Below are 20,177 nucleotides of genomic sequence, written 5' to 3' on the forward strand. Positions count from 1 at the left end.
TGGGACTTAGTATCTAAGGTCATCAGTCCCCTAGAACTTAGAACTACTTAAACCTAACTAACCTAAGGACATCACACACATCCATGCTCGAGACAGGATTCGAACCTGCGACCGTAGCAGTCACGCGGTTCCTGACTGAAGCGCTTAGAACCGCTCGGCCACACCGGCCGGCTCAAAATTCATAGTTTATTTGCCAAATCATTCTCCGCAAGGAAGCTAGATGATAAATTTGGAAACTGATATAAAATATGAACGTCCATCCCCTCCCTCCCCCCCCCCTCCACCAACCAACCATCCCGACAGTTGGATCGCGCCCAGTCGTAACATAACATAGCGGAGACCCCTGTCCAGCCAGCGGTTGTACTGATTTTACTAGCCCACATGCTGAAGGTTCGAAGATTCGCCTTTATTCACCGCGGCCGTTGGTCACGTTTCTCTATATTAAGACGGAGGAACTACGATAGGCCTATATGCATAATGTGACTCTTTAGGAAATTAGTATGTATCACCTCAAAAGCGGAAAATATTCGACAAGAACTGGAACGAAAATCTATCGTAGCCTTGTTTGGAAACCATTTCACGATTCGCATCGTGCGTGATTTCACGAAAAAAGCAAAATCGGAACAAGGCAGTCCATAGATCACTTAGGGCCTGCGCTTCCCAAACCCAAGTCGTGCCGTAACCACTTCCCCGCATTGCTCTGTGGCCAACGCAAATGTTGCTCTGGGTGGCTTTTCGTGCTGGATTTAACTCCCTTTCAGTTAAACGGACAGTCAGACAAGATTATCTGATTAAAAAGTCCTGATTAATGTTGTAAAGTGAACTTAAATTGCCAATTTACTCTCGTTTATCTCTTAGAACCTGATCTTGAAGGACAGCTGTTCATTGAGGAAGAACGTATTTATTGCACTGGGTACACGACATCCACTATGCAGCGTTAAAACGGGGCAGAACGGTGAGAGTATGTATTTTCTTACTATTTTACACGGCAGCCTGGAAGGTACAACAGATAAAAAAATAATTTTAAAACAAATTAAAATCCTATCTACTGGACCACTTAGCAAGTGTCAAAGTGCATATGGAGAATCACGTAAACTATTTCATTTCCAGAAATTTCGAATAAATCTAAACAAGGTTTTCGACAACTAATTATAAGTACAGGTGTCAGTAGCCCCACACAATGTGCGTTACTTTTTTTTTGTCAACAGAGTTGTTATTATGAAATGGTACTAAGTACTTCTAACACTGTTTGAAAAGATTTAAGCGTTCTGCATCTAAATTTTGGTTTTCTTGTGGTTTTCCAATTTCACTTAAGTAACCGTTTGTATGATACATCTGCTAACAGTAAGAGGTAAGATTGTTTTAATACAGGACGTGCTTCAATAAAAAATACGTTTAACGCAAAACAGTTTGGTGATACTTCGAAGGATTCAGTATGTAAAGTAAAGCTTCAGATTTAGGTGTTTCCCCCTAATCATACAAATTACAATTTACATTACGGGCACGATTATTAAGATCATATTACATAAACAGGGCCAGCCTAAAAACACAAATTTAGCTATTTAATGGTGTTGAAACATGTTTCTCAGTACAAAGAATCCACTCTTAATACTTACACGAAAGAAACAAATTGCAACGAACAAAAATATCATCAATTCCCACATTTGTGGCAACTCATTTTGTAGCAATATTTTATTTTTCATCTTCTTACCTAGTGATATCATGATTGAAATTTATATTGCCTTATTTAAAAACAGGGTTTTATGTCACGGTAGACAGAAGTTACAATACGGTAGTAAGAAGACATTGTAAACCTTTTTGCTCGTCTTGATCGCAAAAATTCATAATATAGTTACCAGTTCCGATAAATACTTGCCATCTTCAAATCCAAAAGTGAGAAGTAAAATGGACTGTAGTGATCTGTAACTGGTTATTATTTGCAGAAAGCAGTAATCAGAATGTGTGTCTGTGAGATTAACAATGAAATTGAAAAAGGTTTCATCTTTAAGTTACATCAGTCTACTCCAAACTGACTGTGTCATGACTGCATTAAGACTAATTTTTTTGTTTAGAAATACAGAAGTACTATTCTCAACGACCGCGTAATCCACAAATAAGTTTGATTGTTACTTCTGAGTGAGACGTAAACTGCGAGAGCTCCTCAGTGATGAAGAGGGTGTAGAAAAGCATTTCCACATAACTCAAGGAATTAGAACCCCCAGGGATGGCAAGCGGCTTACGAGAGATTACAAAAGCGGGAGAGCGAGCTATGTCAAAGGAGCTTTGCAGAGTTACCGGCGAACTTCAGTGGGGCAAAGTTATTTTCAGGTGAAAGTGGTTTTATCACAGTAAGCAGGCAGGTAACAATTTAATAAGCTTTTCTGATTAAAAAAAACTGAATTAATTGTTACAGGCTCACTGATGTCACGCAGGTAAGCAGAACAGCGGAAACTGACCTACAGCAAAAGAGGCAATCAATGCCTTGTATGCAATAGTATCTACTCCAGATAAGTACACGAGAGTGGTCTCCATTAAGTCGTTTTCAAAAATGTCACCATCAGAAAGGGGTAAATTATTTCTTCCGGTTTCCATACTTTCAGTTATTAGCAAATTGCCAGTTGGCTTCTGTCCCGGGCTCTTCGGCCAACGTTTGTTTGATAATTTTTCTGACGTTTCGCCAGCACAAGAGGCTGGCATTGTAAAAGTTTCAACCTCCATTACCGATGGTAGACTGGGATCGAGCTCGAGGCCACAGATCATATGTACCTGGCGCGCCAACGTCAAAGAGCTTTTCCGTGACCATTACCGCTGCTACATGTAACGATCGTTCTCTGCAACACGGGACTCCAGGATCCGTTCACCTTAAGTCTTTCTTCTTTCCTGTTGGAGCTATATTCATATTTGTGTATTTTTATACATTCCCTGAACAAACGGCTCCAATAGCTCTTCTCTGCAGCAAGAACTTCCGTGTCGGCGAATTTCACTATGTGGTTGGCCTCACATTTTTATGATTAATTTCCGTTTAATTTTGGAGCATAAATCGTATTTTTACTGTATAAACCACGTTTTATGCCGATACTGTCATTTTTTGTTGCTTTAGATGCGAGTAATGCTGTGATGTCGGCGAACTCGGATGTAGGGATGTAGACGTCAGTAAGGTAACCGGGCATATACACTCTTCATTTGCTTTTTTTGTTTATCTTGTGCTTAACCACTATCACCAGAAATCCACGAGAACCGAGCATGTGCTATACAACTACTATACACCATATGCAGGATGCTGACGGATTTATAGCGGTAATCATTATTTGCGCGGTCTGAGGCGCTTTGTCACGGTCCGTGCGGCTCCCCACGTCGGAGGTTCGATTCCTCCCTCGGGCATGGGTGTATATGTTGTCCATAGCGTAAGTCAGTTTAAGTTAGCTTAAGTAGTGTGTAGGCTTAGGGACCGATGACCTCAGCAGTCTGGTCCCATAAGACCTTGCAACAAATTTGCAAATTTTTAATTAGTGTTTACATCTTTAATCAAAGTAATTAATCTGTGGTCAAAAGAATCTTCCAGCTGCATACTAACGAGGAGAACACGGAAAGTATCACACCCCGATTTCCCAGGCACTTTTTTCAGTGGAAGAGGAACCACATTAAGCGTACACGTGTCTTGGCTTATCCGTAGATACTTGACCGTTTCTGAGAAAACGACCGTCAAAGTTTTCCACGTAGTTTAGATGCATTTTAGGACGTGACAAGCTCAGCCCAAGTGGCGACATAGTGGCTAGCGTCGCGGCCTTTCACTTTTGGGTCCTGTGTTCGAAACCCGATATTTTCTCGTTTATTTTATTTTTTCATTTATCTTCTCATGGCCTTAGAAGATTACTACACGAATGTTTCATATTACGTTACGGGACACGTGCATTATTTAAAGTATAAAATTACAACTGGGTCTCATAATAAGTGTCATACATTTATTATATAATAAATGTGTGTGATATATTCAGTGGTTACAATCTTTTTAAATTCTCATAATTTTATATTTCGTAACGAAACATATTCTTATATTTCATAACGAATCATATTGTTATATTTCATCACGGATCATCTTTCCGAAAACTAACGCTTGTAGTTGATTATGGATCAAGATGCACTACAGGGATTGCACCGAAAACGATTTCAAATTATTTTCCATTCATTTCTTGCTTTTTTTTCTTTTCTCTTTTTTTAAAAAAAATCTTTTATTAAGCAGACATACAATTGGTAGACGAATAAGGGCAACTGTATTTCAATATACACTGGAAAACATTCGTGCAGTAGTCTTCTACGGACATAGGTAGGTAAATGAAAAACAAAAGCAGAAATAATAATTGGGTCTCGAACACGGGCGTCAAAGTGAAGCCGTGGCGGTAGCCACTGTGCTGCTGCTGCTGCGGTTAGATTGTCTGGCTAAAAAGTACATAAATTACCTAGAAAACTTAGACCATCGTATTCTCAGAAACGCTCGAGCTTCTGCGGGTAAGCCGAGACACGGGTTCGCTTATTTGGACCCCTATTCCACTGAGCAAAGTTTTTGGGAAATCGAGTTACGCCACTTGCCGTCTTCTCTTTGGAAGTACAATTGGTAACCATATTGCCGCAAGCCAGTGCCCAGCAAGACGCTACCAAAATAAAGATGCATCTTCTGTTTGCTTCACCTGAAGATGAGCCAGAGAAAGCACGAAAACTAATTTAAGGGTATAAACAAATATTTCAAAGGTGACTGGGCGCAGTTTTCTGTATCGACAATTATTGTATCTTCATTAGCGTTAAATATTCGTCTGAGTTAATTACTCTATTCTCGTATTATCAATTTCATAAATTTTATGCTTCCGAAGATACGGCTGATGGCCACCGTAGCTATGTATGGACTGAATTTCACCAACTCCTGACGATTTCTTCATATTTTTGCAAGCTTCACGAACAGTATCAACAGCTGTGTGTTTGAAAGGATTATTGATTAATTGCATTTGGTTGGTAGTGACGGGGAGGTGTGGCCTTGTTGCAGCTTCATCTCCGCCGACAAGGCTGTGGGCGCCGAGGGCTTCCGGGCGGTGTGGACGGAGGTGCTGGACAGCGGCGCCTGCGACCAGTTCTCGTGCGCCGCCTCCAACTTCTGCATCGCCAGCCGCCTGCGCTGCAACCGCGAACCCAACTGCGGCGCCAACGACCGCTCCGACGAGGCTGGCTGTGAGTACTGCCCGCCTATTCTCCCCCGACCCACTGGGCGTGCGTTTCGTTTGGAACATCAGGTCCTACTCACATTCGAGAATGAGAATGGAATCTGCAGGTTTCCTTCAGGGGAATTTAGTGTCTCGGTACAGAGTAACTGCAGTTTGATTTCTTACTGTTATTTATCTTTGTATCTGTACTGTACTAAAAATGTCAGCCAAACTGTACACATGTCGGCAGTATGCGCTGTCTTCTTTGGAAAGAAACTTGTTCCATTCCCTCACGGTACTTGCTGTTCACAACAGCATTGCCCACTTTATTCTTTGCCCTCCAACTTGTATTTGGGACTGATCTGTTCTGTCTCGCATTTGTTTTACTGGCAGAAATAGTTGCACATCACCACCGACACAGAGTAATATGGAAACGTATATTGACGAATATTTGGCAAATACGAATTCAGTGAATGCAATGGAAGAGCGGCAAAAGGACTCTATGCTGAGCTTATCCCTCAGCGAGGGCAGCACTACAAACACTTTCCATTTGTCTGAGAGCTTATGCATTACTCTGCCTTTGTTTCGTCTTTCTGGTGCGTGTACTCGTATATTGCAGGCTTTTGAATGTATTTTCACAGAAACAAAGGTAACTGGGGCAACAAAGTGATTAATTCACAAATTATACCAAAATGCTAAGAAAACATTCCTGAACAACTTCCGATATTTTGTCGGCGGAGTTTCGGTTCACCACATACGAACAGGTCCATCTACTACGACTGTCATAAGGAAAGTAATTGACGACTGCCTGAGAAAAAACATACTTAGACACAGTTAGTTACGGGAAGTCTGTGAACTGCAGGAACAATGTTTCGTATTCTGTGAGGAGAACAGAAACCAAAGATACGATGTTATATTTTGACAATTTGTAGACAGAATATTAGGAGTGGAGGTTCTGTGAGAAAATAATCAGAATGCAAGCTTTCCCGAAGAATTTCACTGATGAGGCCTTCTCAGATGGCAGCATCGCCTTGCGAGCAGCGTTTCAACATGTCTCTTACGCGCCATCATGGAACTTGTTGAAAAGTTGCTTCAAGATGCCGCCGCCACTTTATGCAATGGTTCCGTCTGTTTCGGGACTGGTAAGGTAATACGCATGGCGAAGAAAACAGTGGATACGATCAGGAAAAGAGTACCAGAAGAGTCTGTAGTTTTTTTCTTTTTGTCATCAGTCTTCTGACTTGTTGGATGCGGCCCGCCACGAATTCCTCTTCTGTGCCAACCTCTTCATATCAGAGTAGCATTTGCAACCTGCGTCCTCAATTACTTGCTGGATGTATTGCAATATCTGTCTTCCTCTACAGTTTTTGTCCTCTACAGCTCCCTCTAGTACCTTGGAAGTGATTCCCTTATGTCGTAATACATGTCCTGTCATCGTGTCCCTTCTCTTTATCAGTGTTTTGCACATATTCCTTCCCTCTCCGATTCTGTTCTGAACCTCCTTTTCTTGACCTTATCAGTACACCTAATTTTCAACATTCGTCTGTAGCGCCACATCTCAAATGTTTCGATACTCTTTAGTTCCGGTTTTCTCGCAGTTGTGGTTTCACTATCATACAGTGCTGTACTCCAGACGTACATTCTCAAACATTTCTTTCTCAAATTATGGCCTATGTTTGATACTAGCAGATTTCTCTTGGCCAGAAATGCCCTTTTTGCTATTGCTAGTCTGCTTTTGGTTATTTTACTGCCTAGGTAGTAGAATTCCTTAACTTCATCTATTTTGTGACCATCAATCCTGATGTTAAGTTTCTCATTACTTTTGTATTTCTTTGATTTACTCTCAGTCCAAATTCTGCATCAGACTGTTCATCGTTCCATTTAGCAGATCATGTAATTCTTCTTCACTTTCACTCAGGATAGCAATGTCACAGGTACTTTCACAATGAATTTTAATTCCACTCCTGAACCTTTCTTTTATTTCCGTCATTGCTTCTTCGATGTACAGGTTGAACAATAGGGGGCGAAAGACTACACCCCTGTCTTACAGCCTTTTTAATCGGAACACTTCGTTCTTGGTCATGCACTCGAATTTCGAACTTCTTGCACCATTTTACTTTGTCGAACGCTTTCTCCAGGTCGACAAATCTTATGAACATGTCTTGATTTTTTTTAGTCTTGCTTTCATTATCAACCGCAACGTCAGAATGCCTCTCTCGTGCCTTTACCTTTCCTAAAGCCAAACTGATCGTCATCTAGCACATCATCAATTTTCTTTTCCATTCGTATATATTACTCTTGTCAGCAACTTGGACGCATGAGGTGTTAAGCTGATTGTGCGACAGTTCTCGCACTTGTCAGCTCTTGCAGTCTTAGGAATTGTATGGATATTTTTCCGAAAGTCGCCAGACTCATACACCAACGTGAATAGCCGTTTTGTTGCCACTTCGCCAGTGATTTTAGAAATTCTGATGGAATATTATCTATTTCTTCTGCCTAACTTGATTTTAAGTCCTCCAAAGTTCTTTTGAATTCTGATTCTAATACTGGATCCCCTATCTCTTCTAAACCGACTCCTGTTTCTTCTTTTATCACATCAGACAAACCTTCCTCTCGTAGAGGGTTTCAATGTATTCTCTGGACCCATCCGCTCTCTCCTCTGCATTTAATTCCCGTTGCACTCTGAATGTTACCACCCTTGCTTTTAATGTCGCCGAAGACTGTTTTGATTTTCTGTATGCTGAATCTGTTCTTCCGACAATAATTTCTTTTTTTATTTCTTATCATTTTTCTTGCAGCCATTTCGTCTTAGCTTCCCTGCACTTCCTATTTATTTCATTCCTCGGCGACTTGTATTTCTATATTCATGAGTTTCCCAGAACACTTTTTTACTTCCTCATTTCATCGATCAACTGAAGTATTTCTTCTGTTACCCATGGTTTCTTCGCAGTCAGCTTTTTTGTACCTATGTTTTTCTTTCCAACTTCTGTGAGAGAACTTCAAGCGTATCTCGTCATTCCTTAGCACTTTCGTATCCCACTTCTTTGCATATTGAGTCTTCCTGTCTCAAGTCTTAAACTTCAGCATACTCTTCTTCACTACTATATTGTGATCTGAGTATGTAGTAACCGATAAAATGTGCAAAAAGTGGAAGGGACACTTAAAGAATATCAATGATTCATAAACATTAAATCATCGAACCGCTTTTTATGTTTCATGAATTGTTTTTCATGACAAACCTAGTTCGGATTATCGAAATTTCTATGCTTCTTGGTTACACAAATTTCTTCCTGTCAACCGTAAGAACCACAAAATGTTGCAATTGTCATGCTCTTGTTCCTGTACTTAGTCGAAGTTGGTCGCTTTGTTCATCACTATATTACTGATGATGATAGAAAGATTCCCCCACCAGTCACCTGATTTTCATTCTAAGAACGTTACAGTCAGTCTTTTGGGTCAGCAAAAATCTTATAATGGTCAGTTCACGACACGAGCCACGACAAACATATACACCGAACGTTGAAAAAACTGTGAAGAGGAATTCTAAACACACGATGTGGTAAACTGAATTGCAACCTGGATTTACTGAACGACAAAGATGCTCCACCCACTTCAACGAAAATTATACAACTATTGACAAATTTGATTTTTGAGTATCCACCGCACAGTCCTCATATGGCTCTTCCACAACTAATAATGGGCTATCTTCACAGCGGTTTGCAGACTATGAGGAGAAAGTGAGACGATAATTAAGACAGCTGGAGCAGAAGTTCTTTATCAATGGTATGCAAAAGGTTGCCCACCGTCGCCATAAATTGTTTTATATGTCAGGAAAATATATAGGGAAGTAGCATAAGGTTGTAGGGTGAAAACGATATGAACATGGCTTTCTTGTCAACTCTCTCGATTGCCTGATAAAGAACTCACGGAATGAAACCTCATTTTCTTCCTGTTGATTAGTGGTTATTAACCACTGCGCTAATATACGGCTGCAGCAAGGTTCAAATCCTGCACGCCAATTAAAATTCTTCGTTGCATTCCTAAATCGCTTTCGGTGATTCCTTAAATAAAACGAACTCCTGCCAAACAGGCCTTCAAGGCCCAATGGTACCGACGACCGCCGTGTCACCCCCAGCCTACAGGATGCGGATATGGAAAGGCACACGGTCAGCACGCTGCTCTCTCAGCCACTGTCAGTTCCCTCCCATGTGCCCCAACATTTCGTCTCTCATGATTTATATACTGATACTCTCTGATACCTCCTTCCTACAGATTTCCTTTGGACAGGTGTTTATCTATAGCGGATATGGTGTTGCACTTGCTAGAAGAATAAATATGGTGACGTACAAGAATTTGGCAGTCCCTGAGCTCGACACAAAAATGGACAAAGGTAAGGGTTTTAACTTCAAATCGATGCAGGGGCCATTGGAGAAGGATGGCTAGCCCATTTGAATGGAACACGAAATCAGGCATAGACTTGTTGAATTTAGTATCTTGGTAATGCCTTTAATTAATTTAGGGATAGCACGGTGAGCCTACAACTGGGAGGCCCAATGAAGACTTTAGTCCAGCTCCTCGGATCTGATGTATAGATTCATTACCATTGCATAGAACGCATTATTAAAGGTTGATGTTGCCCAATGACCTGTCGTCCAAGAGAGACTACAGTGTAACATCTCATAGACACCTGTGATAACGGGCGGACCACAGCTTCAACTGGAGAGAAATGTGGAACGAATCGGCCTTGGCCTTCTTGGCTTTCACTTATGGGGTGATGTGAATCTCTCTCGGTCTAGTAATGAAATATTTACTGTAAAAATATACTTGTCTTTCAACGTTGTTCCCTTTTAGGTCAAATCACTGTGTCCAACTTTTTTCCTCAGTCAATTTTATGGCAAAAGTGCGATCCTGGAAGATATACAAAAACACAAGGAATGCAATTTTGTCGGCAGCTAGTACAGAAATCAGACTGCAGTTGTAAGAGTGATAATCTACCCAGGTGTTATTCAGTCTGCATTTAGAGTAGGTAGTAAAGGAAACTAATGAGAAGTCTGGGAAGAGAATTAGTCCTCAACTTCAGTATGAGAAATGAAAGGCTGAAAGCTTCCCGATGACATTGTAATTCTGGCAGACAGCAAAGGATTTGTAAGATCAGATAAACGAAATGGGCAGTATTTTAAAAATAAGTTACAAGATGAAGATAAATGGAAGTAAAGCAAAGGTAACTGTGTCAAGACAGATAACACAGGTGATGCTGAAGGAATTAAATTAGCAAATGAGACACTGAAGCTAGTAAACGAGTTTTGTTGTTTGGACAGAAAAATATCTGAAGATGTCGAAAAGTAAAGACGATGCCGGGAAACGTGTTATTACAGACACATACCAGTAAAAGGGACTGATGCGTCTGTATTTCACATTATAGGGAAAAGAATATTGGTGGAAACTAACCTAACTGTGGTATGAGATACAGCTACAGTGTGGTAAATATTACGTAACATCAGATCATTTTGAAATAAAATGAGAGTGAAGAGAGAGAATGAGAACTGTTCAAGAATTAAATCATTTATCACAGTACAGCACTTTCCTTATTTCCTTATGTAGAAACCTGTGTAACACTCCGGTTTAATCTACTCACTTATCCCGCTTGATCGAGATCTGATAGCAGCCCAAAACAGACATTAATTAATGTGACCGTGTACCTAATGGGGCTGGCAATCGGATTGGACTGCTACGGAGTTGTTACATTCCATTTTGTCCTTCTCGAATGCTGTAATAATAAAATGACTGGTGGCAAGAAGAACGACAACACAGCTTCATTAATCAACAACCTATATTCATCACAAAAACACAAAGTAAGGAGACAGCCACTGCCTTCGTCGTACAGAATTAATAACGGCTAATCTCAGCACAGGCCCTTTCGTTATTCATTATCGTCACACGCAATTTCAATCATTGTAATTCACCACTACAATCCAACACTGCAATCAAACACTGCAATCCAAATGATGCCGGCGCGGTCGACGCGTAATTACAATATCGGCACAAAAATGTCACTGAATCACACTAGTAATTATACTTTTTCACTTTCCCGTATATTTTTAACACAAAGGGGTTCAACCACGGCGATGGCCACTCCCTTTGTCGGTACGGGCTTGCATTCCAGCAACAGAACTCCACCCGGCTCGGCCCACAGTGCGTACCCCACTCTACTGTCAACACTCGCTCTCGCTCTCGCAACCCGACACACACTGTCGATTGTTTGTCCTGTCGACCTGTGCTGTCGCAAAACTTATAGTAAGGGCCTACGGACCCCTTACACGTGGACGATAGAACAGTACAAACACGAAGACAACGAAGTATTTTAGATGTGGTACTACAGAAGAACGTTGAAGATTAGATGGGTAATCGAGTAACTAATAACAGGTGCGAGTAATTCATGGAATCTCGGAGGAAAGAAACTAATGGCGGCACATCTTGAGGCGCCAAGGAATAGTTACTTTGATACTGGAGGGAAGTGATGTGGCGGGGGAGGGACGTAAAAACCGTGGACTGAGATCAAGGTTCCAAGTGGATGCAGGTTTGGTAGCAGCTGACCAGACTTGCACGGGATAGGCTAACTTTAAAGAGCTACAAGGAAAACCAGCTTTAAAACTGAAGACCACAAAAAAGCAAAACACCGATCTATTGCTATTGGTACCATGACCTTTTCTCTGAAATCTAAGAGTTTTACTGCCATAGATACTCTGTGGAATTCAGACGACACCAAATATGGTGAATACACTAAACGTTCCAACAATCTGTACATTAAATCCCTCAATTTCTCGTTCCACCATACCACCTATGCGAGCCTTTCAAAGGATAACATTTTTCTTATCTATTTGTTATTTACAAGACATATGAGGGGATGGATCCTTTGAAAGGACACACTTATTTACCATTCCCAATAGGATCTTGTGTTCTCTGTATTGACCTCGTTGTCCATGAACACTAAACTCTAATATTCCTTCCTTTCTTTAGTTATTCGGTCCACCCATCTAATTGTCAGCATTCTTCTGCAGTTTATACAATAGGGCACAGCTTGAAATATTATAGCCAGTGTCTTCATCCAAGAAAATATTTTCTGCAATGGCCTCGACTCCACCATTTTCGATGCAATACTTAGACCCACTGCTTTGACTACCGTTTAGTTTCTGACACAAAGTCGTGGACCCATATCTCATTTGAATTAATAAACCAGGGCACAAAGTAAGCTGCATTATTTTTTAAACAGTCCAAACATTACAGACAATTGGCTGTTATACTTGCCTGAATTTAACATTCAACAATTGCAACAGTAAACTGCACTGACTTTCTGAAACTAACTCTGGATACCTTTTTTTACCACAAGAGCATATTCTGTAGCCAGGATTTATATTCTAATTTTAGATCTCTATTTTTTCGACTGTAGCTATCCATTTTTGAAGCGATTGTACATTTTATAGGTCTTATTTTGAAGGGGGGAAGGTCTGGCAGTCCATCAACAATGAGGTGATTAGAACCAGAATGTAAATTCAGATAATACAGTGGTGGTGAAGAAAAGCAGATGTGTTGTTTTCTTAGAACCTATCCAGCATTTACATTAATCGGTATAGGAAAACCATGAGGTCCCTACATCTGACAGATTTGAATCCTACTCCCATGTATGTGAATTCATTGCCTTAAACACTGTACTGCCTCAAATGACACTTTATTTAGCTCAGAGCACCTAATATTGAGTTTTGCATTGTAATATTCATGATCTCCCAGATATATTGTTCTGAAAGAGAGCTACAATGAGCCTACTCCAGTTCATGGCAAACTTCATCCTCAAGTGCAGCCATTTTCACAGATATGTCTCTCATGACTCTTTTAGGTTAAATCTGTGGGCAGGACTTGTCCCTCCCCTTGCCTGATGTCTTTAAGAACTACCTTAAACAGCTGCTATGATAACTGAAAACTGTTTTTTCCCATGTAACGAATGACTTTTTCTAGGTGACATGTGGGTCACTTTATTACCACAAATGGTAACCTATATACCTTCCAGTGGGCCATGGTAATAGATAAGAGGCAGTTACAACATGTAGCAAATCTACTAGGGGCTACAAATAAAGTATGTTACCTGAGTTGTTTAATTTCCTTAGCAGATACTTGTATTTTTACAAGCACAATTTAAGGATAATAATATGAGTCAGTTCTAGGGAAAAGACTGATATGTCCAGTTCAGATGTAAATATTAGTTAATATTTGAAGGCAAAAATTTGGACTCTTAACTGGAGACATAAGTCAAGAGAATTTTGTCACAATGACACACTACAGAAAATTTGCACTGCCATCTTCATGATAAGTAGCAACTTAAACCTCACATAAATCATTAGTTTATTAGTTTACAAATACCATGCCTATAACCACTGAATCTGTAGACGTGTAATTTGGTAGGTAGTTACTTGTAGTGGGCAGTGCTCTCTCTCTCTCTCTCTCTCTCTCTCTCTCTCTCTCTCTCTCTCTCTGTGTGTGTGTGTGTGTGTGTGTGTGTGTGTGTGTGTGTTACAGGGATGAATTATGTTGTGTATTTATTTGATTTGGCTTCTAGAGCATAGTCCTTCTCTTTACTACAATGTTGATTTTGTGTTTAGTTATAAGGAATGCAAATTGTTTGTAGTTTTCACTTTTTCTCATCAACAGTCTCCTATGTTTCCAGCAAAGTAGTGAGTTTTCACAGCACTAACATCTGTCTCTTGAAAATATCTGTACAATTCTCTTTCAGCTCTTTAGTAAGCTAATTACAATATGCTGCAAATATTTTGTCATATTGTTGTGTTTGTCCTCTGTATCAGTATTTCAGCTTATCGTACTTAACACTTAGCTTACTAGATCTGTGTATTTGTATTCTATTCTGGGAATTCTCTACACATGAAAAATGTTACCACAGTGTGAGAACGATAGCTGAATGACCTGCACATTAGTTAACTGAGATTTAAGTGTTGATCTGGTGACATGTATAAGAGGTGATCAAAAACTTTCCATTTGAGTGCATTGCTGCAGTGTATATGCAACATAGTGTGAGTTCGATTTGGATATGCAAGCACTGACATGTTGTCAAGGGATTAATGTGGTATTTGTGTCCTTCCAATATGCATGTGGTAAATGTGAACTATGGTGAAGATATTACCAGATATGTACAAACACAACCAATGTGCTTTTATTCTTTTCTTGGCAGCTGTAGGACAAACACTTATAGATGTCCACTGGAGAATGAGAATGTATGGGGGCAACATGCCCATTGAAAACCACCACTGAGGAATGGTGTGCCAAGGGGTGCTGCTGCTTCATAACACATGTCCCCATATTTCAAATGTCATAATGCAAAAGTTACACCAACTCAAGTGGGACACATTCAAGCACCTGCCCTATAGCCGCAATCTCTCCCATGCGATTACCACACCTTCGCTCTCTTAAAAAGACCTTGAAGGGTCGACAACTCCTGTTTGATGAGGATGTGCTGCAGGCAGTTTGGCACTTCTCTCGATGCAGCAAAATACAGTGTTTTACAAAATGGTTATTTTCATCCTTGTGCATTGCCTTAATGCTCTGGGCAATTCTACCTGACTGGCATACTTATTCTGGACTGTAGAGTCTTTGTATGGAAACTTTTTGATTGGCTCTTATATATGTACAATTTTTAGAAAAATTGGTTGTTTCCTATTCAACAACATAATGTTGAAGATAGAAAAATTTTATTTTGTTTGTATTCAGGAGCAGGTCATTGTTTTTATAACCTTCTGCTGTAGTTCTCACCATTTTTACATAATTAGGGTCTACAAGGACATTATTTCTCAAAAACTCCTATGTTTATACCAACATGAACAGTATCCACAACATTATCATTTTGGTCATATAGTCCCAGTCATCCTGTTATCCCTTCATTACTAACAAATTCCATTGCCTTATTTTCATAACGATTTTTCTATAAAATCTTTCATAGCGCAAATGCAAACCAGAAGATGTCATGTATCACAAGAAATGTAATCCTTAAAATAAATTAAGTACACGTCATTAGTTTTCCAGACGTTGCACTATTTCCAAGCATTTGTTGCATTTATGTTACTTTATTACTTTTTTAAAACCATAATCCATTTAGCCTTCCACTCTATGTCTTATCATTAGTACATACTTATCCAACATAATTTTTAAAAAACAGTTACACTTTATTTATTTGAATAGTTCAATTCTCACACAGTAAATAAACAACTGGAAAAGACAGGCATTGCCTTATTACAGTAAACTGTTGAATGGAAGATCAGCTGACAAAAATTAAAAAAGCTAATCTTTTGAACTCCCATCCTTTAATCAAAGCAAGATAGTTTGTGGTACACATATGGAGATAAACTTCTGGTTTATTGTTGGGGAAAATGTGATTGCAGTTGGTAGCTGTATGTCACAGAAACATGATAGATGAAGGGGAGGTGGGGAGCAACTTGATAGAAGGTTGCAGAGATCCCTAGAGGATGGATGGCTGGGAAGGTGGAAAGAAATCCAAGGACAGGCCACGCCAATAAAAATGAAAGCAAATGTACCTCAGAACAAGACAGAGAGTAAGGCAAAGAGTAGAGGAGAGAGAGGGAGACAGAAAGAACGCAAGAAGATGAAGAAGCCCAAGAATTTGGTAAAGGGACTCCACAGAAGTACAAAAGAAAACAAATTAATTCATTCCTTGAAGATAGCAAGATACTCAGTGGTCACTATCAAATAAAGTATTGTTGTTTTTATAACAACTCAAGAAATTAGGGAGACTTACAAAAGGGTAGGAACTGAAGAAGAGCAAAGAACTGAAAGAAAGGTGCAGGCGTCAGGGGCACCCAGAGAGAGGGCTGGGAGTGGTTAATATCAGCAAAATGACATGGCCCTAAATGTGTTGAAAACACAATTGACTTTTAAACCTGATTATTTATTTCAGTCAAAGTTGCAAAATGATTCGTATAGTTATGAGTAACTCATCAGCTCTGTAATAAATAACCAGAATGTTTTGTAGCTGTAACTGAATTAAATAACTTGTTCTACTCAATAATAGTTGCTGTATCACTCAAAGACAATATGCTTGCCCTTAAAAGATTCACAGAGGATGGACAAAAATGCGGAAACACCAAAAACACAACACATTACCATGCCTAATACAATGTAGAAAAACCACTGGCATTTAAAACAGCTTCCAATCATCACTGAATGGGTGCATACAGGTTCTGTACGGTTTTCAAGGGAATTTGATACCATTCTTCCTGAAAAATAGTGGCAAGTTCACATAATGATGATGAAGGGAATAGCAACTACACAACCTCCTCTCCAAAGTAGACCATAAAGACTCAATAGTATTGAGATCTGGTGATGAGAGATGTGGCAATTCATCCTCATGCTCACAAAACCAGTCCTGGTTAATGCGAAATGTGTGAGCAGGTGCCCTAGTCCCTTGGAACACAACAACACCATTTGGGGACAAACATTGTACTATTGGATAGATCTGACCAGCCGAAGTGGTCACATAAGCCTTGGCGGTAATGTAGCCTTGCAGAGTACCCTGAGGCCCATGGAATACAATGGTATGGCTGCCCAAATCAACACTGAACTCCTGCCAGGTTTCACTCTTGAGATATAAACTTAGCCAGGAGTTGAAAACAATGTTCATCAAACCTCATCCCACAAAATTATTTTCTTCCACTGCTCCTCAGGCCAGGTTTCACGCGTTTTCCACCAAGTTTTCTTGTTAGGGGCATTTGCATCACTAATGTGTGGTTTTGGAGATCCAGGTCACCCTGAAATTCCCTGCTTGGGGAGCACCCTTCATGTTGGTTTGGTGCTAACAGCCTTCATGAGTGTGACATTCAGTTCTGCAGTGACTTTTGCAGCTGTTGTCCTCTTACTTTTCGTCACAATCCTCTTCAATGACAGTCTGTCACAAACACCCATCACATATTTTCATCCATAAGTAACTTGGTGTCTAATGGTAACAGTGACCACCTTATATGACAATCAATGCTAACATTATACCTCTGCAAGGAATTTTTGATATTTGACTGTGAGATAACCTAATGGAAACAGAACAATCAAACTGGGATTCATTTCCAAAACACTCCAGTAAAGTATAACTAACAGTAAACAGGTGTGTCAGGAACAGATTTTCTCCCAGCACAAAAGCACTTTGTAACATTACATATTGAAATTGGTCACCAGCCTAATTAGGCAGTCTTGTGTCAAGCAATATAATAAAGCAGAAGGCGGTGCTAAGGCTAACCTAACCTTCCTTGACACACAAAAACTCTAAACACACACCCATGCACACTACAACACAGTAACCTAACCTTGCAGATAAATGTACCATTAGTTTGAAAATCAGGCAAACAAATCGCCAATGAGATAGCAAATAGTAACACATCCCTCTCAACAATATGTGCCTTAAATGAACTAAATGCAACAGTTTATAGAACCAATTATCAACACACATGAGACTAGTAGTAATACTAAACAGGGAAGAGCATGAAATGATTCTCATTTAAATCTGGGTATCTGTTAATGATCACACTCTTATAACTTCGTTGCTTAGTACAGGGTCTTCACGCCTGTGCGTTAATCAACTTGCATGAGAATAGCTAACACAGTAAATATGTCTTTCTTAAACTTGGTTTGAAGCAATTGAACAAAATGCAACTCTAACTACACTGGCTCTGAAGGAGCCTTTGCTTTGTTTCACTATTAATTATGTAAAGCACAATAAACTCTAACTCTTTAAATAACAACTGTGCTTTGTTAAGCAGTATTTTAACCAAGTCAAAATACAGTTGGCTGTGTAAATGCCAACACAACATTAAACTAAAGTTCAAACACTTTCTCATGAAATGGACACTGATAAAACTTTGTAATTCTGATCAAAGTGGATAAATGCAATAATTAATAATCTTCTTCATCACAGATTAAATTTACTATTTTCAGGCAGCTTTTCAAGTAAGGCAGATTGTTTTAGCAAGCAATCATAACTATTTTTACAGCTGCCAAATAAGTCTTCCCATAGTAAATTAGGACACTTGGAATTAAAGTCACTAGGATAGGATTCCTGTCCAGGTTTGTGATTTGGGATAATCATGGGTGTAAGATAAGAGTTTTTAGTAACACTACAATTATTATTAAAATCAACCAAATTTCACAATACCTAGTACATTTACAGAGTGCCAAATATAAAGAATTTAGTGGAAGACTGGTGGAACTGGTGGCATAATTTGCAGTGGCTGTTAGTACGGCAGCGATGCAGTCATGGCAGGACTATTGGCTTTGCCCTGTTACAGATCATCTTGGAATCGTAGTTATATTTTTACAGGGCCAAAAACCATGCCATGATAATAATATCCAAATGCAGCATCCAAGGCCCATAAATACTGCTCTCAAGCTCTTCTGGCCTCACAACTCCAAGCATATGAGCCACTACGATCTGCTACAGCTACTGAGATGTTAACCACAGCACTGCTCAGCCCTGACTCCTTGCCCGTCACAAAGGATGAGTTACCACTTGTGCACCAATCATGTTTTCCACTCTGCCAGGCTACTTCACAAGCATAGTTTAAATAACATTGTTCAAAAGTTCACATAACTGAAATATGTATACATAGTCAAAAATTTCCACAACAGATACAATACTCTACATAAGCAACCCTACAATTTGACATAGAAATATCGATACAGATACAAAATAGGTTGAAAATAGGTGTTTTTCTGCTTCCCATGTATGTGGTAAAAGTCTTTGATATGGTGCTTTTAGAAACACCAAACACTTCGGTTACCTTGATTACTGAATCACCCACCATACAAACACCAACAATTTGCACATGTTCCAATCTACATAGCTCCTGTATAAGGCACTCACTTCTACACATAGCACTGTTTCTGAACATGACTGACACCTGCAATATGAGGACATTGGACAAATGTCGTTCATGGTTAAGTACAAAAGCACAACCTGCAGGCTTGGCTAGCATCTGCATTTAAGTTCAAGAATGAACTTCGCAAGGTATTTACACATTTTTGTCCAACCACTGTATTTCATTAGTAACAACATATACAATACTCTTCCACACTCCAACTGTTTCTCTAAATTTCAGGGATGAAACTACCCTCCTTCATTTGCGTCTGATATGTATGCTTCTTTCTCACTCCTTTATGTCTTCTCTTCTGCCACTGTATGATTTTACACAATTTTTATTTGTGAGCTCCTATGAAATTTTTATAAGATCAAAATGCAAGGTAATTTCAGTAAACTTGCAGACAAGCTATAATCTTCAGAATCTCTGCTTTCTCTCCATGACTATCATTTGTAGTTATTGATTATTATTTTTTGTAGAATATTTTCTAAAACTGAGAGCTATTTCTCTTCTTAAGTATCTTGTGATACATAAACAGGACATAGTTCACTTATATTTTCCAACAATGTTGTGTTAATACCACATTAGCTGGCACTGTCAAAAACAATACCCCAATGAAACTAAGAATTCTATATTATGGACACAGCACTCAGTTGTTCTGCTTATCAGAGTTTCTACAAAAGTTAACATTTAAAGCAAGTGAAGGAGCAAGACGTGCCATGAATAACAGATGCAGATGTAGTATGCAACATTACTTTCAAAGAAACAGTTTTATGCTTTTTACAGATGTAAGTAAGAAATAATGGCACATGTCTCAAATTCCAGGGTCAAGAGAGATGTATGAAAAATATATAGGAACAGAAATCATTTATAAAATAGATGAAAGCAAGTATGGTAATGGGCAATTTACACACAGTACCATGTGTGACAGTGTATCCCATAGTAATATTTCAGCATGTAAGCTCCTTACCTAGTTTAAATTACACCTATTGACTTTATTTTATTTATTTATTTCTCTCTCCTTCTCAGGTTCCAAAACATGCAATACTGAAATTTTAATTGTTGCTTAGAT

The 20,177-nt window shown here is 39.3% G+C and overlaps 1 protein-coding gene across 1 annotated transcript in view; it reads left to right on the forward strand.

Annotated features, from left to right (window-relative positions):
• The window catches only part of LOC126456044 (tolloid-like protein 1), a 1,300,043-nt gene that overhangs the window by 1,236,172 nt on the left and 43,694 nt on the right, over positions 1-20,177 (forward strand). The window contains exon 15 of the mRNA XM_050091798.1: positions 5,036-5,217. Within this exon, the coding sequence (XP_049947755.1) occupies positions 5,036-5,217 (182 nt within the window). The remainder of the gene's footprint in view (positions 1-5,035; positions 5,218-20,177) is intronic.

The sequence above is a fragment of the Schistocerca serialis genome, chromosome 2, assembly GCF_023864345.2.
Source record: "Schistocerca serialis cubense isolate TAMUIC-IGC-003099 chromosome 2, iqSchSeri2.2, whole genome shotgun sequence".
Classification (NCBI taxonomy): Eukaryota; Metazoa; Arthropoda; class Insecta; order Orthoptera; family Acrididae; genus Schistocerca; species Schistocerca serialis.